This window comes from Patagioenas fasciata, chromosome 6 (assembly GCF_037038585.1).
Source record: "Patagioenas fasciata isolate bPatFas1 chromosome 6, bPatFas1.hap1, whole genome shotgun sequence".
NCBI classification, from domain to species: domain Eukaryota; kingdom Metazoa; phylum Chordata; class Aves; order Columbiformes; family Columbidae; genus Patagioenas; species Patagioenas fasciata.
In genome coordinates this window covers 24217641-24238114 of record NC_092525.1, presented here as the reverse complement: position 1 = coordinate 24238114, position 20474 = coordinate 24217641, and the positions used below count along the sequence as shown (strand labels likewise).

At 51.7% G+C, this 20474-nt stretch overlaps 3 protein-coding genes across 6 annotated transcripts in view; 1 reads left to right on the top strand and 2 right to left on the bottom strand.

Annotated features, from left to right (window-relative positions):
• Positions 1–634: 634 nt before the first annotated feature.
• On the bottom strand, positions 635–15579 carry UHMK1 (U2AF homology motif kinase 1). Its single transcript, XM_065842201.2, has 8 exons — positions 15191–15579; positions 13858–14150; positions 10950–11141; positions 10081–10175; positions 9075–9151; positions 5806–5904; positions 5015–5103; positions 635–4535 (listed from the first exon to the last, which is right to left on the bottom strand). Exons 1-8 carry the CDS (start codon positions 15474–15476, stop codon positions 4389–4391), a joined length of 1278 nt encoding a protein of 425 aa, XP_065698273.1. The 5' UTR covers positions 15477–15579; the 3' UTR covers positions 635–4388.
• A 414-nt stretch (positions 15580–15993) lies between these two features.
• NOS1AP (nitric oxide synthase 1 adaptor protein) overlaps positions 15994–20474 on the bottom strand; it is a 42624-nt gene continuing 38143 nt past the window's right edge. For all 4 annotated transcript variants that reach the window (XM_065841927.2, XM_065841926.2, XM_065841929.2 and 1 more), the window contains exons 11-12: positions 18042–18309; positions 15994–17944 (exon numbers count right to left, since the gene is read on the bottom strand). In XM_065841927.2, coding sequence (XP_065697999.2) covers positions 17458–17944; positions 18042–18309 — 755 coding nt within the window. In that variant the 3' untranslated portion in view covers positions 15994–17457. The remainder of the gene's footprint in view (positions 17945–18041; positions 18310–20474) is intronic.
• Positions 19004–20161, top strand: SPATA46 (spermatogenesis associated 46). The gene is made up of 2 exons (XM_065841934.2): positions 19004–19109; positions 19675–20161. Exons 1-2 carry the CDS (start codon positions 19004–19006, stop codon positions 20145–20147), a joined length of 579 nt encoding a protein of 192 aa, XP_065698006.2. The 3' UTR covers positions 20148–20161.

Sequence of the window (20474 nt, the reverse complement as noted above, 5' to 3'; positions counted from 1 at the left end):
GGGACGCGGGAGCCGCGGCCGCCGCCTGCCCCCGCAGCAGCCCCCCCACCTCTGTCTCCTCTCCTGCAACAAGAGGGGAGGGGCGCTCGGGGAAAAAAAAAAAAAAAAAGCAAAATCCACTCAAAAAAGGGCAGCAAGGCCTCTGCAAAGGAGCCCCGCTCTGGCTCCAGCCAGCCGCACCCCAGGAGCGCTGCCGGGCTGAGCCCCAACACATGCACTGCAGAGATCCCTGGTCCCGCCATCAGCGTTTAGCAAAATCAGCAGGGGCTGCAGCCACAGCCCTGGTGACCCCGCCGGCACCCCACCACCGTCATGGGCTGCAGAAAGTTGTGCAACTCACAGCATCTCCTGAGAGAGCATCCACGTCAGCCCAGGGGTGATCTTTCTCCAGCTGATATCACTTCGGAAACCATTACGCCATTCCCCCTGGATGATGTCACCGTTAATCCCACCAGGATTTTCAGCCGCGCTGGTAGGGCTCAGCAAGGGACGAGTGCAAGACGCCAGTGCTGCCGTGGCGGGGGCACAGCCCTGTCCCACTAGACAGACACCATGGTGCAGGGTGACAGAGAACTCGCTCAGCTACATGGCGTTTTGCCAGTGGCCCCCACAAGAAAAGCTGCTGAACCACCACTTCGTACTGAAGCATCGTTTATTAATCACCTGTATCAAGCACACGTCTGCTCAGCAATGGTGCATGACGGGACACAAGAGTTGACATGGAACCTGAAGGGAGGCACGTGGCTACAGGATCTGGCACAGCGGGGGGAATTCTGCTGAACCCCCTGGAAAGACAGCCCAGGTGAAACACGGTGCTCAGGTGTTGTTGTTGTTTAAGACGCTGGAGACAGCAAGAATAAAATCCAGAATACAACTAAGATTGGAGCTGACTTGTGCTTCAGCCAGTGATTTTAAAACCAATTACCCTCCTTGCATATAATAAACAGGTGGAAGTGCAAAGAACTTTCTCATTGCCCCAGATGTCAGTGGCAGAGGAAGGACAGCTATTCTTCGATTGGCAGTGAGATTTTGCATCAGATGAAGTATGAAACCCAGACACCACCAAGGAATAGCAGAGTGCCAATGTGTTTCCCATTCACACACAAGCTTCAAGGGGACCCAGCCCCCTGGGCTGCCTCCTCCAGGGCAGGAGGGCTGGGTGCCTGCCCTGGCACTCCAGTGGGGCAGTGCCAGTCCCCCTGCGTCACTCCAGAGGCCTCATCTTCCATCCCATTCCTCCCCACAGCAGATGTCTCCCTCAAAAGCAGCCTACGGGTTTGCACATCTGTTGTCTAGCAAGGAAAAGGCAGGTTGTTGGTCCACCTCAGGCTGTGTGGAGGGAGCCGTGTCAGCAGCACAGACCAAGAAACCCAGCAAGCATTTGAGCGGAAAGTCACAACACCCCCATACCTCGAGTGGGCAGTAATTTGGAGACAAAAGCCAGGCCCATCCAGGCACACGCCACGACGGACACCTTGGATTGAATCACCATAAACACTTCAGATACAATCTAGGGTTAAGCAGCTCACAGGTTTTAGCAGGGTTGAAACTTATGCCAAGCCACCAATAAACCACTGAGACACCGGAGCTTCAGCTTGATAGAAAAAGGTTCTGAAGGCAGAAGGTGAGGGATAATGATAAAATGCTTCTGCTCTGAGGAGTTTCTAAACCTGCCTGTATCCCACAGCCCACAGAGGGAAGCGAGCAGCTGGATCCAGTGACAGGACAAAGATCAGCATCTTCAGCTCTTGCCAGGAAGAAAAGAAAAAACAAGCAGCTTTGGGGTTTTTGCCCAGCTCAGTTCCCAAGCCTGGTCAATGAACATCTGGAGAGAAAATCTGGTGTCTGGAGTTTGCATCTTGAAGTTTTATTTAGCGCCTATTGAAGCAGCTGAGTAAAAGCCCAGCCAAACTCTGGTGGAACAGCTCTACCATGCTGCATGAACAGGTTGTAGCTCTTCTCTAAAGATTAATCCTGGCACAGCTCTATCATTGCAAATCCAAAGTGCAATTCTGACTAAAAGAGATATGCTTGAAAGATGGTAGAGCAGCTCACAGTCCTAGACAAATGCATGTGAGAACTTAAATGCATTCAAGTTCTGCACCTGCACCATGAGATCTCCTTGTCCCAGCAGCACTATAGGTGACAGACCCCACACGCTGTGTCCCCACGCAGGCTAGCACTCAGTGGGACAGGAGCTCTTGGCACACCCACAGCCAGCTTAATGCTGTGGACATAATGGCATTCAATGCAGGAATTTTTGAGACAAAGTCCTTTCACCCCTGGTTCAGCCTGCCAGGAACAGCAACAACCCAGAGCTGAGAAGGTCAATCAATACCTACCAATACTTAGAGTACTTTAAACACTGCTCTTCACACAGGAAAAACCCACAGCCAGTTGATCATCCAATTCCCCCCAGACACTACAGGTTTTTCACTGCAAGGATAATTAAATTAAAAGCAATGAACCACACACCCCATCTATGCCAAGCTGCTTTACAGCTATGTACACCAAAGTAGCATCACTCCCAGAAAAAGCCTAATCAGCAAATCAAACCTTAAAACTCATTGTGGGATTTTTTTTTTTTTTCCTGGAAAACCCACCACCTCAAAGGCAAGAAAGAAAAAAAATTCAGAGATTGGTCCTTTCTGGAGAAGTTTGGGAAGGGCCATAGTAGTCAGGACTCTACACCAGCATAGAGAGAAACTTGGACTCATGAAATGCTACAGACATTGGATCTCCCAACACACCACATGTGCACACAGGGCAAAAATCAAGAGAAACTTTTAAGTGCAGGATTCCAGCAAGTCCAGCATCAGCAAGATGCAAAAAGTAAACTGCAAGGTAATTCAGGTCTTATTCTAAGGCAGGTCAGAAATGGTTCAGGCAGGCATTTCAGCTGGAGAAAAGAATTCACAAGGGCTCTCCTCACTAAAACTGGTACCAGGGCTGCAAGCTAGAACATGCTGGTCCCCACCTATGTAGGGCTGTTCCCTGCTGTGGTCCCCAGGAGTAAAGTGCCCACCCCTGGAAAACAGCCACCACCTACCCCATGACCACAGCTGCTGAGAGAGCTTCTGCCTGTGCTTGAAGCCAAGTGAGCATTTGGTGGGTGAGCAGTGATGCTGCTCACCCAGGTTGTTGGTTTTTTTTTCCCAAAAGCACGTGGCTGTTGCCCCTGATGCTGGCAAAGCCCTTCTCCTGGCCAGTCAAGTCTGATGACTAAGCAAGCCCTTTCCATACAGGATCTCTGATTGCCTCAGGCCCTTTGTGTAACCTATGAAGGACCAAAAGTGTCAGTGCTTCTAAGCTACGAGTCTCGTGGGTTAATGCAAAACCAAAACACACAACACAGAAAAGCCAAGCGTGGGACCTAAGACAGACAAATATTGTTCTTTCTTTAGAAGACTCGCAGGGCAGGAGTCCTGCTGAGACACAAAGAATACTGCGTGCTGTAGCACTCCTTTCCTAAAATATCACCTAAAGACGCTTGTGTATGACAGAATATTTGGCATCAGAGCTAGGGAGCATCAGTGCCAGCACAGGGTATATGCTAGAAACTCCACACAACAGGGTTTTCACATCACCTCAGGCTACAAAGTGCTTACAGGTGGTGTTGGGACTGAGGCTGGCACTGCTCCGAGGACACGTATCCGCCACCAGCCCCTTCCCACCCCAGGCATACAAGCAAGTTCAGCTCACCGCAGGCAGCATCACTCACACAGCCCAAGCCCAGCATGCCACCGCTGCCAGATCAGACGGTGGCTCTTCTTGGGTTGTGAGGCGGTGACAGGGGAACACTATAGGCTCAGCAGATCTGATTTCACTGCCTCTCTCTGCTTTATGTGATGTGAAGACTCAAAAGTCTTCCTGGTTTAATTTAGAGAGGATGGCATTTCTGTTTCTTTATTTACCATAGATATCAACAAAAGGCAGGGAAGCCTTCCTCCTCATCCTCTGCACTGGTGAAGAGCACGCGCATTATAAGAAAGCTTAACAAAGAAATCCTCTCTCCAGAGCAAAGTAAGTGCTAAGGCCAAGTCTTTAAATGGTCTTACTTCAAGTCACTAAAAAGCACTTGCCAAGATCTGCTGTGCCTCTCAGGCTCCCAACAAGCCACAGCTCCTGCCGCTTGAGCGCCCACCAGGGCAAAGCCACACATCCAGTGTAAACAGCAAGCACAACACACACACAAGCACACACCGAAAGCCATCCTGGCCTCCTCTGCACATCACAAAGCAGCAGTAAAGGTTTCAAAGCCCAGTGAAGTCCTTTGCATCTCCTTCACAAATGACTCAGAAGCAGGGCTAGGAAGCTCTTTTGTACATTCAACTTGTAAAACACGTGAGGAAGAGGAGCAAGACAACTCTTCTGATTGTTGCTACTGCCTACAGCAAGTTTTGGTACAGATATCCTCTCTTATAGGCACTCAGTGGGTAAAACGTAGCCACAACGAACTTGCCATCAAAAATCTTTCCAGTCAGCATTTTTTGGGCAGCTTTGGAATCACCAGCATTTGCATATTCAACAAAGACCTGAAAGAGAGAGAGAGGAGAAACAGGACTTCCAGTGCAGCCTGTTACCTGCCCCCTCCCACCCCTGCAACTGGGGAAACAGCTCCCAAACTAGTTTTTTCCCCTCTATCCTTGGTTGAGCCCAGAGCAGTGGAGCAAAGAAGAATGGAGCTGCATCTCTGAACCAGAATGTTATCCCTTGCTCCTCATTTCTAAGGGGTGCGTATTTGGTATAGTAAGATGAAGTATGATGATGCTCTACATCCTCAATGCTGCTTCTACCCTTCCCTCCCCTATTCCACCTCCCCTGCTAAAGCGGTTTGGGGACTTCCCAGGTTAGGCAGCCTTACATAACCAGGAAGGAATCTGTGCTGTCCTTCAAGACAACCAGCTATTTTTAGCACTGTCATCAGCCAGGAGATTTCCAGGAGCTGAGCAGCAGTTCTGCAGCACACAGAGTGTACACGGAAATACACAGCCTCTTCTCTCCATTCACTTACTTGGCCTTTACCAGGATTCTCCTTTGGAATAAGCAAGGAAACCACCGGTCCGTATTTCTGACACTCCTCTCTTATGTCTTCCAGGATATCTGAAAAAGGAAAGAGCTGGTTGTCTTTCACTTCGCAAACTAGGATGAGCTATGAAACAAATGGAGGCCAGATGAACACATCAAGAACACCCAGTCATCATTTAGCCTTTTCCTCACAATTTAAAATAAACAATCAAGAAGTGCCACAGCAGAAGCTGACACTGATGAATGGTCGAACAGACAAAGTGTCTGAACTGAGACTCCGAACAGACCTGCAGGCAGTGAATCCCCAACTGCAGGGTTTGGAGCACATGGACAGTGCTTTTCCTTGGACACAAAGCCTGGTCTTCCAGTAGCTAAAAGATTTGGGATTTGTGAGTGCTATTTTTTTGTTAGGGCACCTGGAGGAGGGGAACTAAAGCAACTGCCACAAACCCTTCTTTGTGTGAGCAGAACCCAACCTTTCCAACACATATCCCCAGAGCTCTCTAGCTTTTGCCACTCACATGGATTTGAGAGCAAGCAGAAATGCAAATTCCACCGACATGTTTTGCCACCTACCATGTATAGTTTTTGCTACAGTTTAAGAACTCCAGTGAGATATTTCATTCTCTGCTGAGATCTTGGATAAGTTCACTACCAAACTTTTAAGGATCTCTGCTAGTGGGCTCCAGAGTCCTGCACATGTCCAGGAGGAGTTCAGAGCCACAAACATTATGTAAGATGACACTGCTATATGGGAATTGCATGACTTGCACCAACCTTCATATTCTTCTTCGCACTGCAGAGAAGCATCACTTAGAACATTTAGCAGCCTCAGCACAGGCGTAGGGAGCATCACCAAATCTTCAATATGGGGAGCTGTTTGACACCCACAGAATGAAAGAAAAGAAATCAAAGTCCAAAGGAGCAAGAAAACAGGAAGCTGACTCAATATGCACTATCATACACAAGTGCTTACTCCTCTTTGCAGTACAGTTTTGCTCATCTCCAATATTACCTGCATTTACAGCCTGTATTCTCCCTGTTTCCAACCTATCTTCACCTGTGCACCGAGAGACTCTCCCAAAGGGTTCAGTGTACTCTGCAATTACACTGAGGACAGCACCTGAAATTGCTTTAAAAATTACAAAGCTAGCAGAAATTTAGACTGGAGTTATATCTACTTAGCTCAGATTCAGAAGTTGATGTGACCTCAAGAGCTATGCTAGTTGAGCAAACTGTGCCACATATGGAGATACAAGAAGATGAAAGAACTACTCTGCAACCTGCCTCTCCTGTTACTGCTACCAGATAAGCTGAAAACAGGCTAGTCAGCTTCTGTAACTCCCATTCTCAAGCTATACTAAGGCATAAGCCTCAGCTTTCTCCAGGATATCTTCCAGTTCTTCCCTAAACACCATTTAAACCCTCCCCCTCTCAAAATCCAACTGCAACACACTATTTTTAAGACTGCCATATACTCTCGCAACAGAAATGGGGAAAACTACTTAGTTGCTTAAACAAGGCAGTGCCATAGAATAAGGCATGGCCACACGGTGGGTGAGCAGTGATCCTGTGAACAACCTCAGAGAAGCAGTAATAAAGCCCCCTGACATGGGGCACTTGGCTCCAAAACACAGGCAGCTCCAGGATGGCGTGGAACAGCGTTGCGTGGACACTTCTGTGGAAGAAGGAAACAGCCAAGGTGGACAGACTAACACCAAACTAAGAGAGTCACGTCTGAGAGGACACCCAGACCTCTAGAAACTCAAAGCAGCAGGGACAATGTCACTTCTCCAAAGTGACATCAATTTAAGATCTGGGAGCCCAATCTGCAGTACTTGGTGAATGTTAGTGTTTTTATTTGTACTGGCATCTACAGCAGCTGAACACGATAGTAGAACCTCACAGTTACCCCACTTGACAGCGAGAGGGGGGAGAGAAAAGGGAAGAAATGGCTCCAGTTCTCCAGTCTGTGCTTTCTGACTACATTTGCAAAGATCACAGGCTATGATTTCCTTGCAAATACTTTTCCAAGCTAAGAACAAGCTGAGGGAGCTGTCATCTCTTCCAGGCACAGATGGATGTAGATTTCATAACGCAAGAAGAGATCGTAAGCAAGCACACGTTATAAATCTCCTCCTGCCTGACATGGAAGAGTCCTTATGAAAAGCTCAGAGGATGAAAGGCCTTATCAGTCTAGACGATGCCCAGACAGCACTCAGGGACAGCCCTTTGAAGAAAGGTGCTGCACTCAGATAACCAGGCGTGTTCCAGCTCCGAGTGAACCTCTGGGACCATTCTTCCACAGGAGTGTTGGCAACCAAGAGACAACACCAGATGAACAGGGGTCTGAAAAAACATTTAGGTGTCACCTCGGTCTTATATGCTGCCCCTTTCATTCAAGTAAGTCTGTCCTTCATTTCACATGCGTTTTTTCAGAGAGGGAGACAAACCAATCCCTAGGACGTGGAGCCACCTGGACTTTCTGTAACCAATAGACAAATGCATTTCTTGCAATATCCTTCTGCCCTAGGAGGAACTTGCTGCCCAGCCCTTCTGCTTCTCTTCAAAGGTTCAAGTGATACCAACCACACTGGCAGCACAGAGGGCTGCAGCCTGCCAGGAGCTCAAGAAAGAAGCTGATGAACTGGAAAGTCAAGATTTAGCTGCAAATGACAAGGAAAGCCACTCTCAGCTGCCTTTGCTCTAAACAGAACTACCCTGCCCAAGTGAAAGGCGACGACAGATCATTTTCTGACTTCTAGGAAAGCAATACTAAATGCTTCTTTGTGTAGACAAGCTTATGTACAAGTTTGGCAAAGAAGAGAACCAGCAACTTAGGAAAACTGAAGCTGTTGTCTAAACTTGTAGCACTAACCACAGAAGCACCTTCCTAGATACAGTTAGAGGTCTGTGTGTTTAGGACTAGACCAGAAAGCACTGCCAACATACTATTCCCTCTGCTCTAAAGCAATACTGGCTGCAGGGTTCAGTTCCTTCCATGGAAGGTGGCTTTGATTACAACAGTCCCTGTTTCTGAGATGCAAGAGAAGTTTGAAAACAGGAACAAGTTTGTTACCATTGCATAACACACAGGAAAGCCAGTATCTTGACGTTACCTCAAGAGGCAATACTTAACCTTCACTGCAACGTACACCAAGCAGTATGAGAAAAGCAGGGCTGAGATTCAAGGGAAAATGCTAGCCCAGCCAGAAGCTGGATGCCTGAAGCATTAGTTTATGCTGCAGAAAAGCTGGACACAGAGCTCTTTGCTGGTGTTCTTGAAAGTAGACAAGCTCTGGAGAATCCTGCCGTGTTACTTTCGGAACAGAAAACAGGGAGGGCTATGAGCCTAAACAGGGCGGTCTCGGCCCATCTTTGGCTGACAGCCTGCAACATACATGCGGAGTCCCTGGGGAAACACCACCATTTTATTAAATTGAAGAGAAAGTGCCAGATCAAAGCGACAGTGACATCTGTCTGTGACCTGCCACACAGGCACCAGAAGAGGTAGGCTAGGCACTGCAAAAACAGACTCATGCCACAAGAACCCACTGTGACTCTTCGACTTGTGCAGAGGAGTCAGCAGCAGATGCCACCACCAGGCACTGCCTTTGTCGTTCGTGTTCCCAGCTGCTGAACTGGGAAACTCTGGGCATAAGAAAACCCATCCACCTACTATAAATAGCAGGACACTCTTCAAAAAACCCTTAACAGTCACAATATTAGGTAAGTACATTGGTTATTTCAGTCCCCTCAGAAGCATGCTGCTGCAAATACACTCTTAATCAGTTTGATCTGGGCAGAATTTCCTGAGAATCCAATCAGGGAAAGGCAACAGGCCGCGGGGTAAGAGAGGCAGAGCAGCACTGAGAGCACAGGCATTGCTCCAATCTGCCTGCTGTGGTACTGCAGAGGGCTCGAGAGCACCGCAAAAAGCGACAGAGTGGCAGTGAGGCCAGAACCAGAAACAACATAACTGCACTCAGAGCTGCTTCCAGAATGTGCTAGGAAATCCGTGAGCGAGGGAGATGTGCACAGCTTACCGAAGGGAATGCTGAAGAACGGGCTGCATAAAGCCTTCTCAGCAGAGGCTCGCTTTCCTTGGTCACAATGAAGCATGCTGGAAGAGAAGGGACACCTTGATGCTCTTGCAAGTAACATTCCTACATTGACAAATCCAACTCAGTCTGGAAGCCAGTACAGAGGAATACCCCATCTTTGGAGTGTTTATGGTACAAAGAAAAGAGAGAGAAGCACAGAATCACAGCTAAAGCACACCTGAAGGATCCCTTGAAAACACTGAGGGTTCATGGTACAGTGGGATTTCCTTCTCGATGTCTCTCAGCATCAAATGATGGAAGTGGCTCACTTACAAGTTCACAAGGAACATGGCATGTTCCAGCTCCACCTCCCCAGGCCATTCAGTCCATGTCTCAGGCACACATGAAGCCTCGTGAAAGCGATCACACTCCAAGGAGCTCCCACATCTTTCCACAAATGGGATTCAAAGCAGCTAATAGCCCAGGGCTTGCCTGAGAACATCCTCTACTCAGCTTTAACAGTGGCTCCTGATGCTATTTCTGTCAAGTTCTGTCCTCATTCACTCTGTAGCCTCAGAGTAGAGTCACAGGACAGCAAAAATAATTCCCTCAGGAGATCTCTCAGGAGAGAGCTGCACAAGTACATTTGAATCTTGACAGCAGTGGAGAAGCAGCACTGTTTGCCCTTTTGGACATTACTGCTCTAAAACACCGAAGTCTCCAGTTTTCTCCAAAGATAAATTCACTGGCAGGAAGTGCAAAGCATCGAAACACCGAATTACGAACATCACAACTGATATTCTTTATGTGCTTACTTCAAACTGTGCCAAAATCAGAGGAGCTGAAGCGTCTCTGCTAATGGCTGCACTTCTTACTAGTACAGTGGCAGAGAGATTTTTTTAAAAAAGAAAAATAAAGTGTTAGGTGCGGGCTCTAAGTTACCAAGGGCAGGGCATAAGGCTTTACAGAGTGCACCTTTAAGCAATGGTTAGTAAACATGATAGGATACCTTTTGATAAGGTCTCTGAGGTGATAAGCTGGAATGGCTGAATTAACCACCCCTTCACTGGCAAATATGCGATCAATGATGGCAGAACTGTTTGTCTAAAAAGAAAAAGAAACAGTGCTTAGGGAGGAAAAAAAAAAAACAACCACCAATGCAAAGCTTGCAATACCCCATTATTTTCTGGACTGAGAGGCAGAGGGCTCTGGTACTGTGGAGTTTTGTGAGAGGTCCCCAATGCTGACCCACATCAGACAAAGTTTGTCCCATTTGCCTATGCAAAAGCTGGAAATTTCCAGGCGCAGGCAAATCTGCTGTTACTGTGGATGTTATGATGCTGAAAAGATACTCTTACTGGAAAGGGGAACACAAACCAAAATTATTTCATACAGAACAGAGGACAGAGTCGGGCTCCAGGCTCACAACACAGATCTTTCCTCCTGTTTTCTCAGGATACAGACTTCTGAGAAGATCCTCAAGTTAGAGCTAGCGTTAGACTAAAACCAGCAAATAATTCCTCTGTCATTGTGTTGCTGAACTAGCTGGCAGCTGTCAACCATCCATTCTGTTCTTCCTTCTGTGCCACATTACAGCCAGCACATCTCACCTCCCAGATCTTGGCACAACATGGGCTCCAAACAGACTCCTGGAGCCCTCAGCAATCTGAACACAAGCAGCATTCAGACATGCCAGTCCCACGGGCTAGGCAGGTATTTAAGGCTCTGGAACCTTAATCCTCTAGGCAACAGGATTAGAGAAACACCCTGGAAATCCTTTCTAGTTGCCAGGCGCTAGCTCACAAATCTGGGTTACAAATAAGAAGCAGAAGGACCTGTTTGGTGCAAGCAAAAATGCCCGCATCAGCTCTCACTTACCTTCCATTCCTGAGATTGGACTGTATGTTTCAGTTTCATTCCTGAGAACATTTCCAGTAAAACAATTCCCAGACTCCACAGATCCACAGCAGAGGTACACTCCGTCTCACTCGGGAGCCCTGCCTGCGCCAGGCAGTTCTGCAGTTCTGCCTCTGGAGCCCGATACCCGTCTGTTTGAATATATTTCACATCCTATGGAAGATCAAACACATAGAAAGAGCTAATTTTCCAGATTCAGGTTCTCTATCCATCCTTAAATCAGTTCACAGACATCCTTCCAAATGAGTCACCAAAATACAACTGCTAAATTGACAGAAAGCATTGTACAGCCAGTTGTGTTAGGCAGGGAGTTCAACTCCCTACACTGCTGTATTGGTGAGGAAAACAGCAAGACTGTTAGGAAGAGAAAACATCTCCCAGCAAAACAGGAGGCATCCCACTAACATCTGATCTCTCTGAATGACAGTTCTGCTGGGAGGAAGAGGCTGGATGTCACCACGGATGTTAACCTCTCATAGAAGTTTCAGCATAAGAGTCAAATACCTACAATAAGCTGCTGAGAATACAAACACCCCAGTCTGAACAGTGAGGATCTCCAACAGCTTCCATTACTCAAGTACTGATGTTCTCTGGAACAAAGCGTTACAAGAACAAAGCAGGCACCTAACACTCAGACAAGGAAATTATCAAAGGCACTTCCTACGCGCCTCTTCCTTCTCCCCCTTGCAGCCAGAAGTGCTGCCGCAATTGACACCTGCCCAGCTGCCGCGGCTGGCAGAGACAAAGAAAATGCCCACATGCTGCCTGTTTAAAAGAAAACAGGAAATCATAGACTCACAAAAGTGCTGGATGGAAGGGCTGCTCTGAAGGTCTCCAGTCCAGCCTCCTACTCACAGCCAAGACCTGATCGGTCAGCTGTGGCTTTGTCTGGCCTAAGACAAACCGCATGCTGCGTCTTTTTAACGTGGGAGGGCTTGTTCTAGACACACTGATGCGACTCAAGGAATGACAGAAGAACATGCAAGTCTGCTTCCTGGATAAGGCATAGGATTGAGAATTCTTCTCAGGGGACTATATTCAAACCAAAATCACCTAGTTCTCTGATTGAAAATAAAGTTTACAAAAGGCATTTCCAGGCAACAGAGCTCCAAAGTGTTTCATGAACTTAAAAAAAAAAAAGATACACAAATTGCTCATCAGTGTCCCTGTTCCTATCAGCAAAGAGTAGAACCTCTCACATGGCAAAACCAGATGTTTAGTAGACCCACCAAACAACATTTATAGAGAAAAAAAAAGGCCATGGCCAATGCCACCAGCAAAAATAGTGAGACGTAATTTCACTCCTACCATCTAAACCATTTTGAGAGATTTAAATCACTTGAGACCTTGCTCTATGTACAGCCATTCGCTGTTAAACAGTAATGGCAGGAAAAGTTATGCATGGATAAGCTCAGCAGTGTTGTCACACATAAAATTAGTAGTCTTGGCTCAGATAAGGAAATCATACACGTATGCTGCTGGTCAGGGCAGGGGCGGTGAGGGGAAGATGATACCTGGTGCACATTCAAAGCAGGGTCAGAAGGTTCACACCACCAGTGTATTTCCGAGAACGGGCAAAGGAAACTTAGCCCAAAGCAAGCAGATTGGAAGGAACCACAGAAAGAAAAAAAAAAACCTGATGAACTGTTATGAGGCAACTCACAGAGCAGGCAGCAAAACATTAAAAAAATATCTGCATTAGACACAGGACACCAGCAGAATGTTTTCTGCTGATAGACAGCAACAGATTACCAGCACAAACCAGCATTCAGCCAAGAATGTGGGAGAACAACAACATGGAGGAGTTAAGAAGTAAAAATATTAAAAACAGCTACTGTACCAAAGAATTCAGAGATAGGTCAAGCACAGTGGGCTGTACTGTCAATACTAAGTAAACCAGTAAAAAAAGTATATTAATTTAAAACTGCTACATGAGAAATGAATAGAGACAAGCCAAGACAATGTCTACACAGAAAACTCATAGCGCATTTACTAGACTTACTGCCCATCACACAGTGATTAAAGGCAAATTTGCTAAGAGGCTACCTGATGAAAAAAGCTTTACTGATACTCCCCCCACAGGTGGTCACAGAGAGGGAGGGGTGAAAGGAAGCTCTAACAAGCCAAAAGTAGAACCTCCTGAGACTCTTTGCTTTCATCAGAGGCCATGGACAAGAATAAAAAGGGCAAGGACAAACTTACAAAACCTAGTATTACCAAAACAAAAAGTGACAGCATGAAGAGGGAGGGAAAGCCCAACAAATTGGAAAAGCTGGAGAACAGACAGAGATCTGGCTGTTGCAGTAAAGAATAGACACTGCCTGCACACAACTAGTGTACGGGCTTTTGTCAAGACAATGACATGGGAAAGAGACATCCAGACTTCCTGAGAAAAGGAAGCTGCTGAAGACAGGATGAAAGTAAAGACAAACACAAGGACACTGCCAGAGATAATGCGATTGACCGGGCAGGCTGACAGTGAAGCCTGGACTACTAATACATATGATAAGGGATAATAAAAGGAAATTCTGAGGAACTAGCTGCTCCCACTCGTCTGACCATATGAAAACTAGCAAACTCTCCAGGAAGATGAGACACTGCTTTTTACAGTGCATCCATTAACTTTGGAATTCATAGTCATGTGTAGCACAAAGGCTAAGATATCAAGAGAAACCAGAGATATGCAAGGAGAGTGGGAACACAAGCTTCTGTTTCTGAGGCTAGATGACATTTTAGCCTTTTGCAGGAAACCCTCAGCACCAGCTCAGCTACTACTCTGATCAGGTCACGCTGACTTCTACTCTGATGAGGCCCAAAGCATGACAACTCAACACAGAGCCAACTGCTTCAAGAACAGCACATTCCAAACCTGATTGCCCTCTTTGAAGCTAAGTCCAAAGTCAATGAGCTTAAAGCACTCCTCCTCTGCACTCCACAGGATGTTGCGTGGCTTGAGGTCTGCATGTACGTAGCCTTTGTGGTGCAGGAACGCCAGGGCTTCAAGAACGTCTCGAGCGCAGTGCTGGATCATCCACATGGAGCAGCCCTGGTTGCTGGAGTGCAGCAGCAGCTCAGACACACTGATATCCAGTAGCTCAAGCAGAAGACAGCGAGATGGGCCATTCGCAGAGTAGTGGTTGGTGAACACACCATACAGTGTCACTAAGATGAGACACAGTGACAGGCATCAGTAACAAGCAATTACATGGTCATCATTCTCCACTGCTTTCCACTACTGCCCAGAAGACTACAAAAGCTGCAGGAGGCAGCTCATCTGTTTTACAAGGCATGATTTTCAGAAAAATGGATAAACGAACTTCAGAAGGAAGGAGCAAGGGAAAACCAGCCACATCACCCCTATGGGTTTTAGAGGACTAAAGCAACAGGGCTGGGTGCCCCTGCTCAGAACAGTCTCTGGGACATGGACAAGCAGGTCCCGGTGGGTAAAACGGGTGTAGTACCACTATTTTTGGGCCACATCAATCTCTTCCTGTGATAAACCTAGCACAGTGGGAACCAGACCTCTGTCTGGGTTCCAGGGTACATTACAACGCTGATAAAAACAACAACCAAAAAATCACCATTGGGAGAATCCCAGGGCTTCCAGCAGCCACCTCTGAGGTACAGGCTTCCTCCCTCCCGGAGCCCATTCCCACCCCCGCAGGCAGCCCAGGGGTCCTGTCAGGACAGGCAGGCTGGTGGGTGGCCATGGCCCCGCAGGCCAGGGCGGCTGGGGTAGCCCTGCCCGGAAGAGGATTTGGGGGTGCCCTGCTTGCAGTGACCTGGGCTGCCTTCCCAAAGGGTGACGCTCACTGCCCCAGGGCAGGGCTGGGGCACTCAGGAGCCTGCACCAAGGGGGCACCAGGGAGCACCACCGCAGGCATGCCGCTTTGGGGTGTCCAGGGGTGCCAATCCAAGGGGCACATTGGTCTGGGGGTCCCTAGCCCTGCCTGTGGGGGTCAGTTGGGAGGCGAGGGAACCCATGACCCTAAAGGAGCTGGGAACACCCCTGACTGGTTGGGGGCCCTTTCCTGGTTGTGAGACGGCAGGGTGGGGGGGTTGGAGATACCAGTTTGCCCTGGGAGGGAAATGGGGGGTGAGGTAGGGGGTGCCTGCGGGGCCCCCCGAGATGGGGGGTGCCCAGGTGGGGGGAGGCCCAGGGGTGCCTGCGGGGGGGCCCGGGGGTGCCGCGGTGCCGTTACCGATGTTGCGGTGTCCGCGGAGCTGCTCGAGCGCGGCGCGCTCCTTGCGGAACCCGTACTCGGCGCAGTCGGCGGCGGGCGGGCGGGCGCCGGGGCGGCGAGCGGGACCGGGCCGCGGCGGGGGCGGCACGAACTCCTTCACGGCGCCGGGGGGGGCCCGCGGGTCCCCGCAGCAGCGCACCCGGTAGACGGAGGCCGAGGAGCCGCTGCCCAGCGGCGCCTGCACCTCCCACAGGCGGCCCAGCGCCTCCAGCAGCGGCGCCGCGCCCCACACGCAGCCCGACATGGCGCCGTCCCGCCTCACATCGCCCCCCCGCCGCTCCCGCTGCCCCGCCGCTGCCGCGCCGCCAGCAACAACCCGGCCACCGGCCGCCGCCGCGCTCCGGCCGCCATGACACCGGAAACGGGGCGTGGCGGGTACGGCAGAGCCCGGAGACTCCGCCCCCCGCGGGGCCGGACCGGGATTCGGAGCCCGTCCCCTCGCAGCCCCGGGAGACCCGACCGCCTCACCCGGGGACCAACAGGAGCCCCGTTCCCTCAGCACCAAACACAGCAGGGCAGCCTCGTCACTCCCTCAGCCCGGCCACCCAGAAGCCCCGCAACACCCCCCGGCTTCTCATCGCTCCCGGGATGCGGGAGCCCTTTGCAGGTGTCAGGCCTCCAGCAGCGCTTTTTGGGGATATTTCCCTGAACCTCGCAGCTTTAACACGACCCCCCCATCCTGCCCCTTCCCCATCAAGGGAGTTCGGGGTTATACCGAGCTGGTGCCAGATCACCTCCCATCAATGGGCTGCTACATGTCAGTGGGTAAAAAACCAAATATTTATTGTGCAATCTGCATCTTTTGTCCCAAACTACGCACACACCCTAGACAACATAAATAGAGAGACCGGACCAGCAGTGAGGTTCCCTTGTGATTGGCAGGGTTGGAAGACGCTGGTCCATCAAAGATGGGCTACAAGCCCTTGTTTCCATCAACATATACAATGTGGTGCAGGTTTAAGCAACATACATGTATACATACTCATACAGATTTCTGTTTGTGGGGTGGCATCGGCCATGCACAGCATAATCACATTATAGACGGGGTGTGTAACACCTCAGCACCAATCACCAGCTGGCCATGGGCTCTGCACAGCTCTGCTGTCTCCGCTCTTGAGCATGGATGTTCTGGGGGACAAGCGCTGCAAAGCCCCACCACTGCCATGGCACTGGCCATGCCGATGGGCAAGGAGGCACAGTGGGTGCTCCCAGGGCAGAGGGATCCCCGGGGCCGTGTGGGACCCACGACCTCATTCCCTCAGTAGGACCACAGCATGGCTTTGGGTGGTGGAAGACAATTCTCCAGCCCAACCACCCATGGCCCAGGAGTAGCTGGGAGCAGAGGTGCCCCATCCATGACCCCTGAGCCTCCTCCAGCCCAAACCTGGTCTTCAGAGCTTTTCCTCTCAAAACCACCTTTGTGATGAGGACGTGCATTAAAGCTCCAAGCAAAAAGTGCCACCTCACAGTTGCTTCCTTGCACTGGGCCAGGGGTCCACAGGCTGGCTACCCTCTCCTGTAATTCATAGGGAAACAATCATAGAGCAGTATCAGAGCACCGCACAGCTCCTTGTGTCCCAGCCTCGCAAACACATCACCGTCCCAGGAAATAAAGGAAAGCAGTGGCACTGGCCCACAAAGAGCAGGCTGCCTGCTTGGGAAGGTTGTTCTGGTTCATGATGGCTGGGGCAAGACCAAGAAACAAGCGGAAGCTGGAGCAGGGTGTACCAGGGAGCTCAGCTCCCTGTCAGACCCCACTGGCCAGCCGCTGTGCAGCCCCAAGCATCCAGCCCTGCTCCCTGCAGATGCGGGGAACAGTGTGGGATGCTCACAGGATGCTCTCCCTGGCAGAGCCAACTGGGCTGGAGGCAGACTGGGGCTTTTGCACCCATGCACAAGGACCTGGCAGCTGAGTGAGGCCACCCTCAGTCTCCAGCTCAGCGTGGCCCCTAGCTGCAGACAGGATGGTGGCACCATGGCAGGACGGGAGCTTTGTCTTTGCACTGACCAGGGTGAATAGGCCAAGGATGGGGCTGCAGAAGCCATGGCAGGACAGCCTGTGCCCCTCCTAGGAATCTGGGGAGAAATGGGGTGCCATAATTCCCCACACACCACGCTGGGCCAGCAATGGCTCCTGCCACCCCAGGGCTCCCCCCTCTCCAAAATAATGACCCCAAAAAAGGCAAATGGCAGGGAGATGTGCCCCTGTCGTGGTTCCCCTGCTGCTACTCAAAGGACAGTAGGTCAGGATGGGGGCCTTCCACCTCCCGGCCAGGGGTGCACGGCTCCAGTCGCCCTGTGCTCCCCTCCAGCTCATGTTCTAGCCCTGGTCTCCAGGAGGGCTTCTCCGTGTGGGGTGAGGTCTCAGCAGCCCTCTCACCCACTCGCCATTGGCCGTCCTGGCTGCCCTTATGGATGAGATCGGGCACAGGGAGGGCACTGGTGGGCTGGTCCCCACTTGGGCCTGGGGTGCCAGTCATGCTGGGGACCCCAGGGCATTCTGGAGGGGATGGGTCCCTTGCTCCCGGCTGCTCCTCTGCAGGGTCGGGGTAGGCTGTGGGCATTTCGGTGGGCTCCTCCGTGCTGCTCCTCGGGCTGGTCCCTGCAGGTGCGATGAGCATGTCCTGTGGGGTCTTCAGGGTGCGTGGTGTCCTCTTCTTGGTGACAGGGGGTGGGGGGTCCAGCCGGGGAAAGGTGTCCAGCCCCACAGCCCTGCAAGCACAGAGAAGTCACATACAGCCCCATGCTGGGGCCCCTCCAGCCTGTCCCAACATCCCCACCACAGGGTGCACACCATGGAGACACTCACCCATCCTCGCTAGCTGGCTGTCCTGTGCCCAGCACAGCCCCAGCGCTGGCGTTCACCTCCATCACCCCCATGCTGGGGAGGCCGGCTGGCTCCTTGCGGCGCAGGAGGTCGGTCACCTTGGCCCCCATGGCTTTGCCCAGGTTGCGGAGATGCTGGCTGCCAGCGGGGCGAGGGGGCTGCGGCGGGGCACCTGCACTGGTCGGGATGTGTTGTGGCCGTGGGGTGGGTGCCGTGCTGGCGCTGGCGTTCTCAAACATGCTCTGGTCCACTGAAGGGGGAAAGGGAACAGGGATGAGGTGTGAGCAGGGCTAGAAGGGGGACCCTGGCAGAGACAGCATATCCCAGAGAGCTGCCTGCCACCTCCCAACTCAGAAGCATAGGGGACACAATCTGGGGGACAGGGAGGCTGCAGCTTCACAGAGGCTGTGCATGCAGTGGGGGAAGCATGGGGCAAGACAGGGTAGCAGCAAGCTCAAGGCTCCACACTGACACACTGAGAGCATCTCTTACCTGATTCTGAGCAACTTGGGAAGCAGGTTGTGGAAGGAAACAGAGAGAGAGACAATTTACCAAGGGAATGGCAGGGGACAGTGAGCCTGTCCCTTCCACACTGCTGGGTGAGGTACACTGCCAACCCACTGCTCAGACCTGCCATGCTGCCCATGGAGATGGGATTTACATGGGGCTCTTGTTGGCCAGGCATCCACAAAGCAGTGGGGGATCTGTGGGGGCACCTGCAGCGTCGACTCTGCACTGCCCACCCCACCAAGGCTCCCTCTCAGCTCAGGCTGGTTGTTCCCTTGCGCTGGCCAAGCTTCCCAGAGTCCTCAAGGGCTGAGCCCACTGTGCAGGAGGATCCTGCTGTGCACGGTACACACGTGTGACATCCGCCCTTTGTGACATCAGCCACTGACGGCATGGGCACCATGGTGCAGTAGCCACATGCCAGCTAAGCAAGGGTGATGGAGAGCTTTGCCCTGCCAACCGTTTCCCTTGGAGCCGTGCCCCGTGGCACCAGGACAAGAAGCTCAGAGGCCCTGTGTGCCTGGGGCCCTGACAGCCTGCCCGGTGAGCTCGGTGCTGCCTGTTTCAGCCAGGCAGGGATGCAGGCAGCCGGCTTCATCTATGGGGAGTGCTCCCTCAACACCTCTTGGGCAACGCCATGGCACCACTCAGCCTCCCATGGCGGATCAGGAGCACCTATGGCAGTGGGTGCTTTCTGGGGACCTGGGCGGGTCCTGCAGCCACATGCCACCTCTGAGCTACACTGGTTTCTCCCCCATGTCTTCCCAGCATGCATCCTCAAAGCTATGGGTGCTGTCCCCAGGACTGCCAGCTCTAGCCCCCTGTCACTGCCCCCATGCCAGTGCAGCTCTCTGTGGGACAGCTCCAGTGAGCTGCTGGCTGAGTGTCATGCTGTACCCGTGCCTCAGTGCCCACCAGCATCCCAAACCCATCTCTATCCATGTCCTGTGTGGGGAGGGATGGTACCCTCCATGCTGAGGTAACGTACTGTGACAGAGCCAGTCACCTCTGCAACCCACACGGACAGAGTAGGGACCCCAGCACCACTCCTGGTTTAGGGCTGGGCTCTTGCAGGAACTCGATTCACTGAAGGCTCTTTCCTCCCCAGCCCCGCCAGGCAGTGAGCTCCCTGCCCGCTACTGCACCATCTACCGGCCCTGGTTCTCACCCTACAGCTACTACATGTGCACCAAAGGAGCCAGCCAGCCGCACCCGAGCAGCCCCTCCTCCAGCCTGGACACCAGCACGCAGGAGCCTGCGGAATGCGATGACCTCTCGGAAATCGTCTGCTCCTCCTCTGGCTCCTCAGACAATGCCCTGCTCACCAACAGGGACAGCCCAGCCAGCGACAAAGCCAGCATCACGGTCCGGGACATCCTCGCCGCTTCCCAGCAGCAGCCGGTGCCCCAGCGTGGCTACCAGTGCATGTCATGCTGCCGTGTCTTCCCCACGCTCTGGTCCATCAAGACCCACATCCAGCACAGCTCCTGGGAGGGCTACAGCTGCAAGCTGTACTACCGGCGGCTCAAGGCCCTCTGGGAGAAGGGGCACAAGGAGCTGGAGGCTGCAGCCACCGTGTAGCCCCACTGGCTGGGCAGCCGCCACGGGAGGGCACTGCTCCATCACTCCCAACAGCGGCACAACAAATTGTTGTAAGAGCAGCCGGCCCTGCCTGCTGCTGCTCTTGCCTACACAACACGTCTGCCAACCTTCAAGAAAGGCTCTTCATGATTTTTCCTTCCCCAGCAGCCAAAAATCTCCCAAGCCCCTGAAAGTGCTGCTTAGCATCTCCACATCTCCATGGGGAGCTCTGCAGATGTTTGGAACCCCTCAGCACCCTTGAGATGTCAGGTCAGCCCTGAGACAAGCCTGTGCTGTGCAGTGGTCAAAGGAGAAGGCTGAAACCCC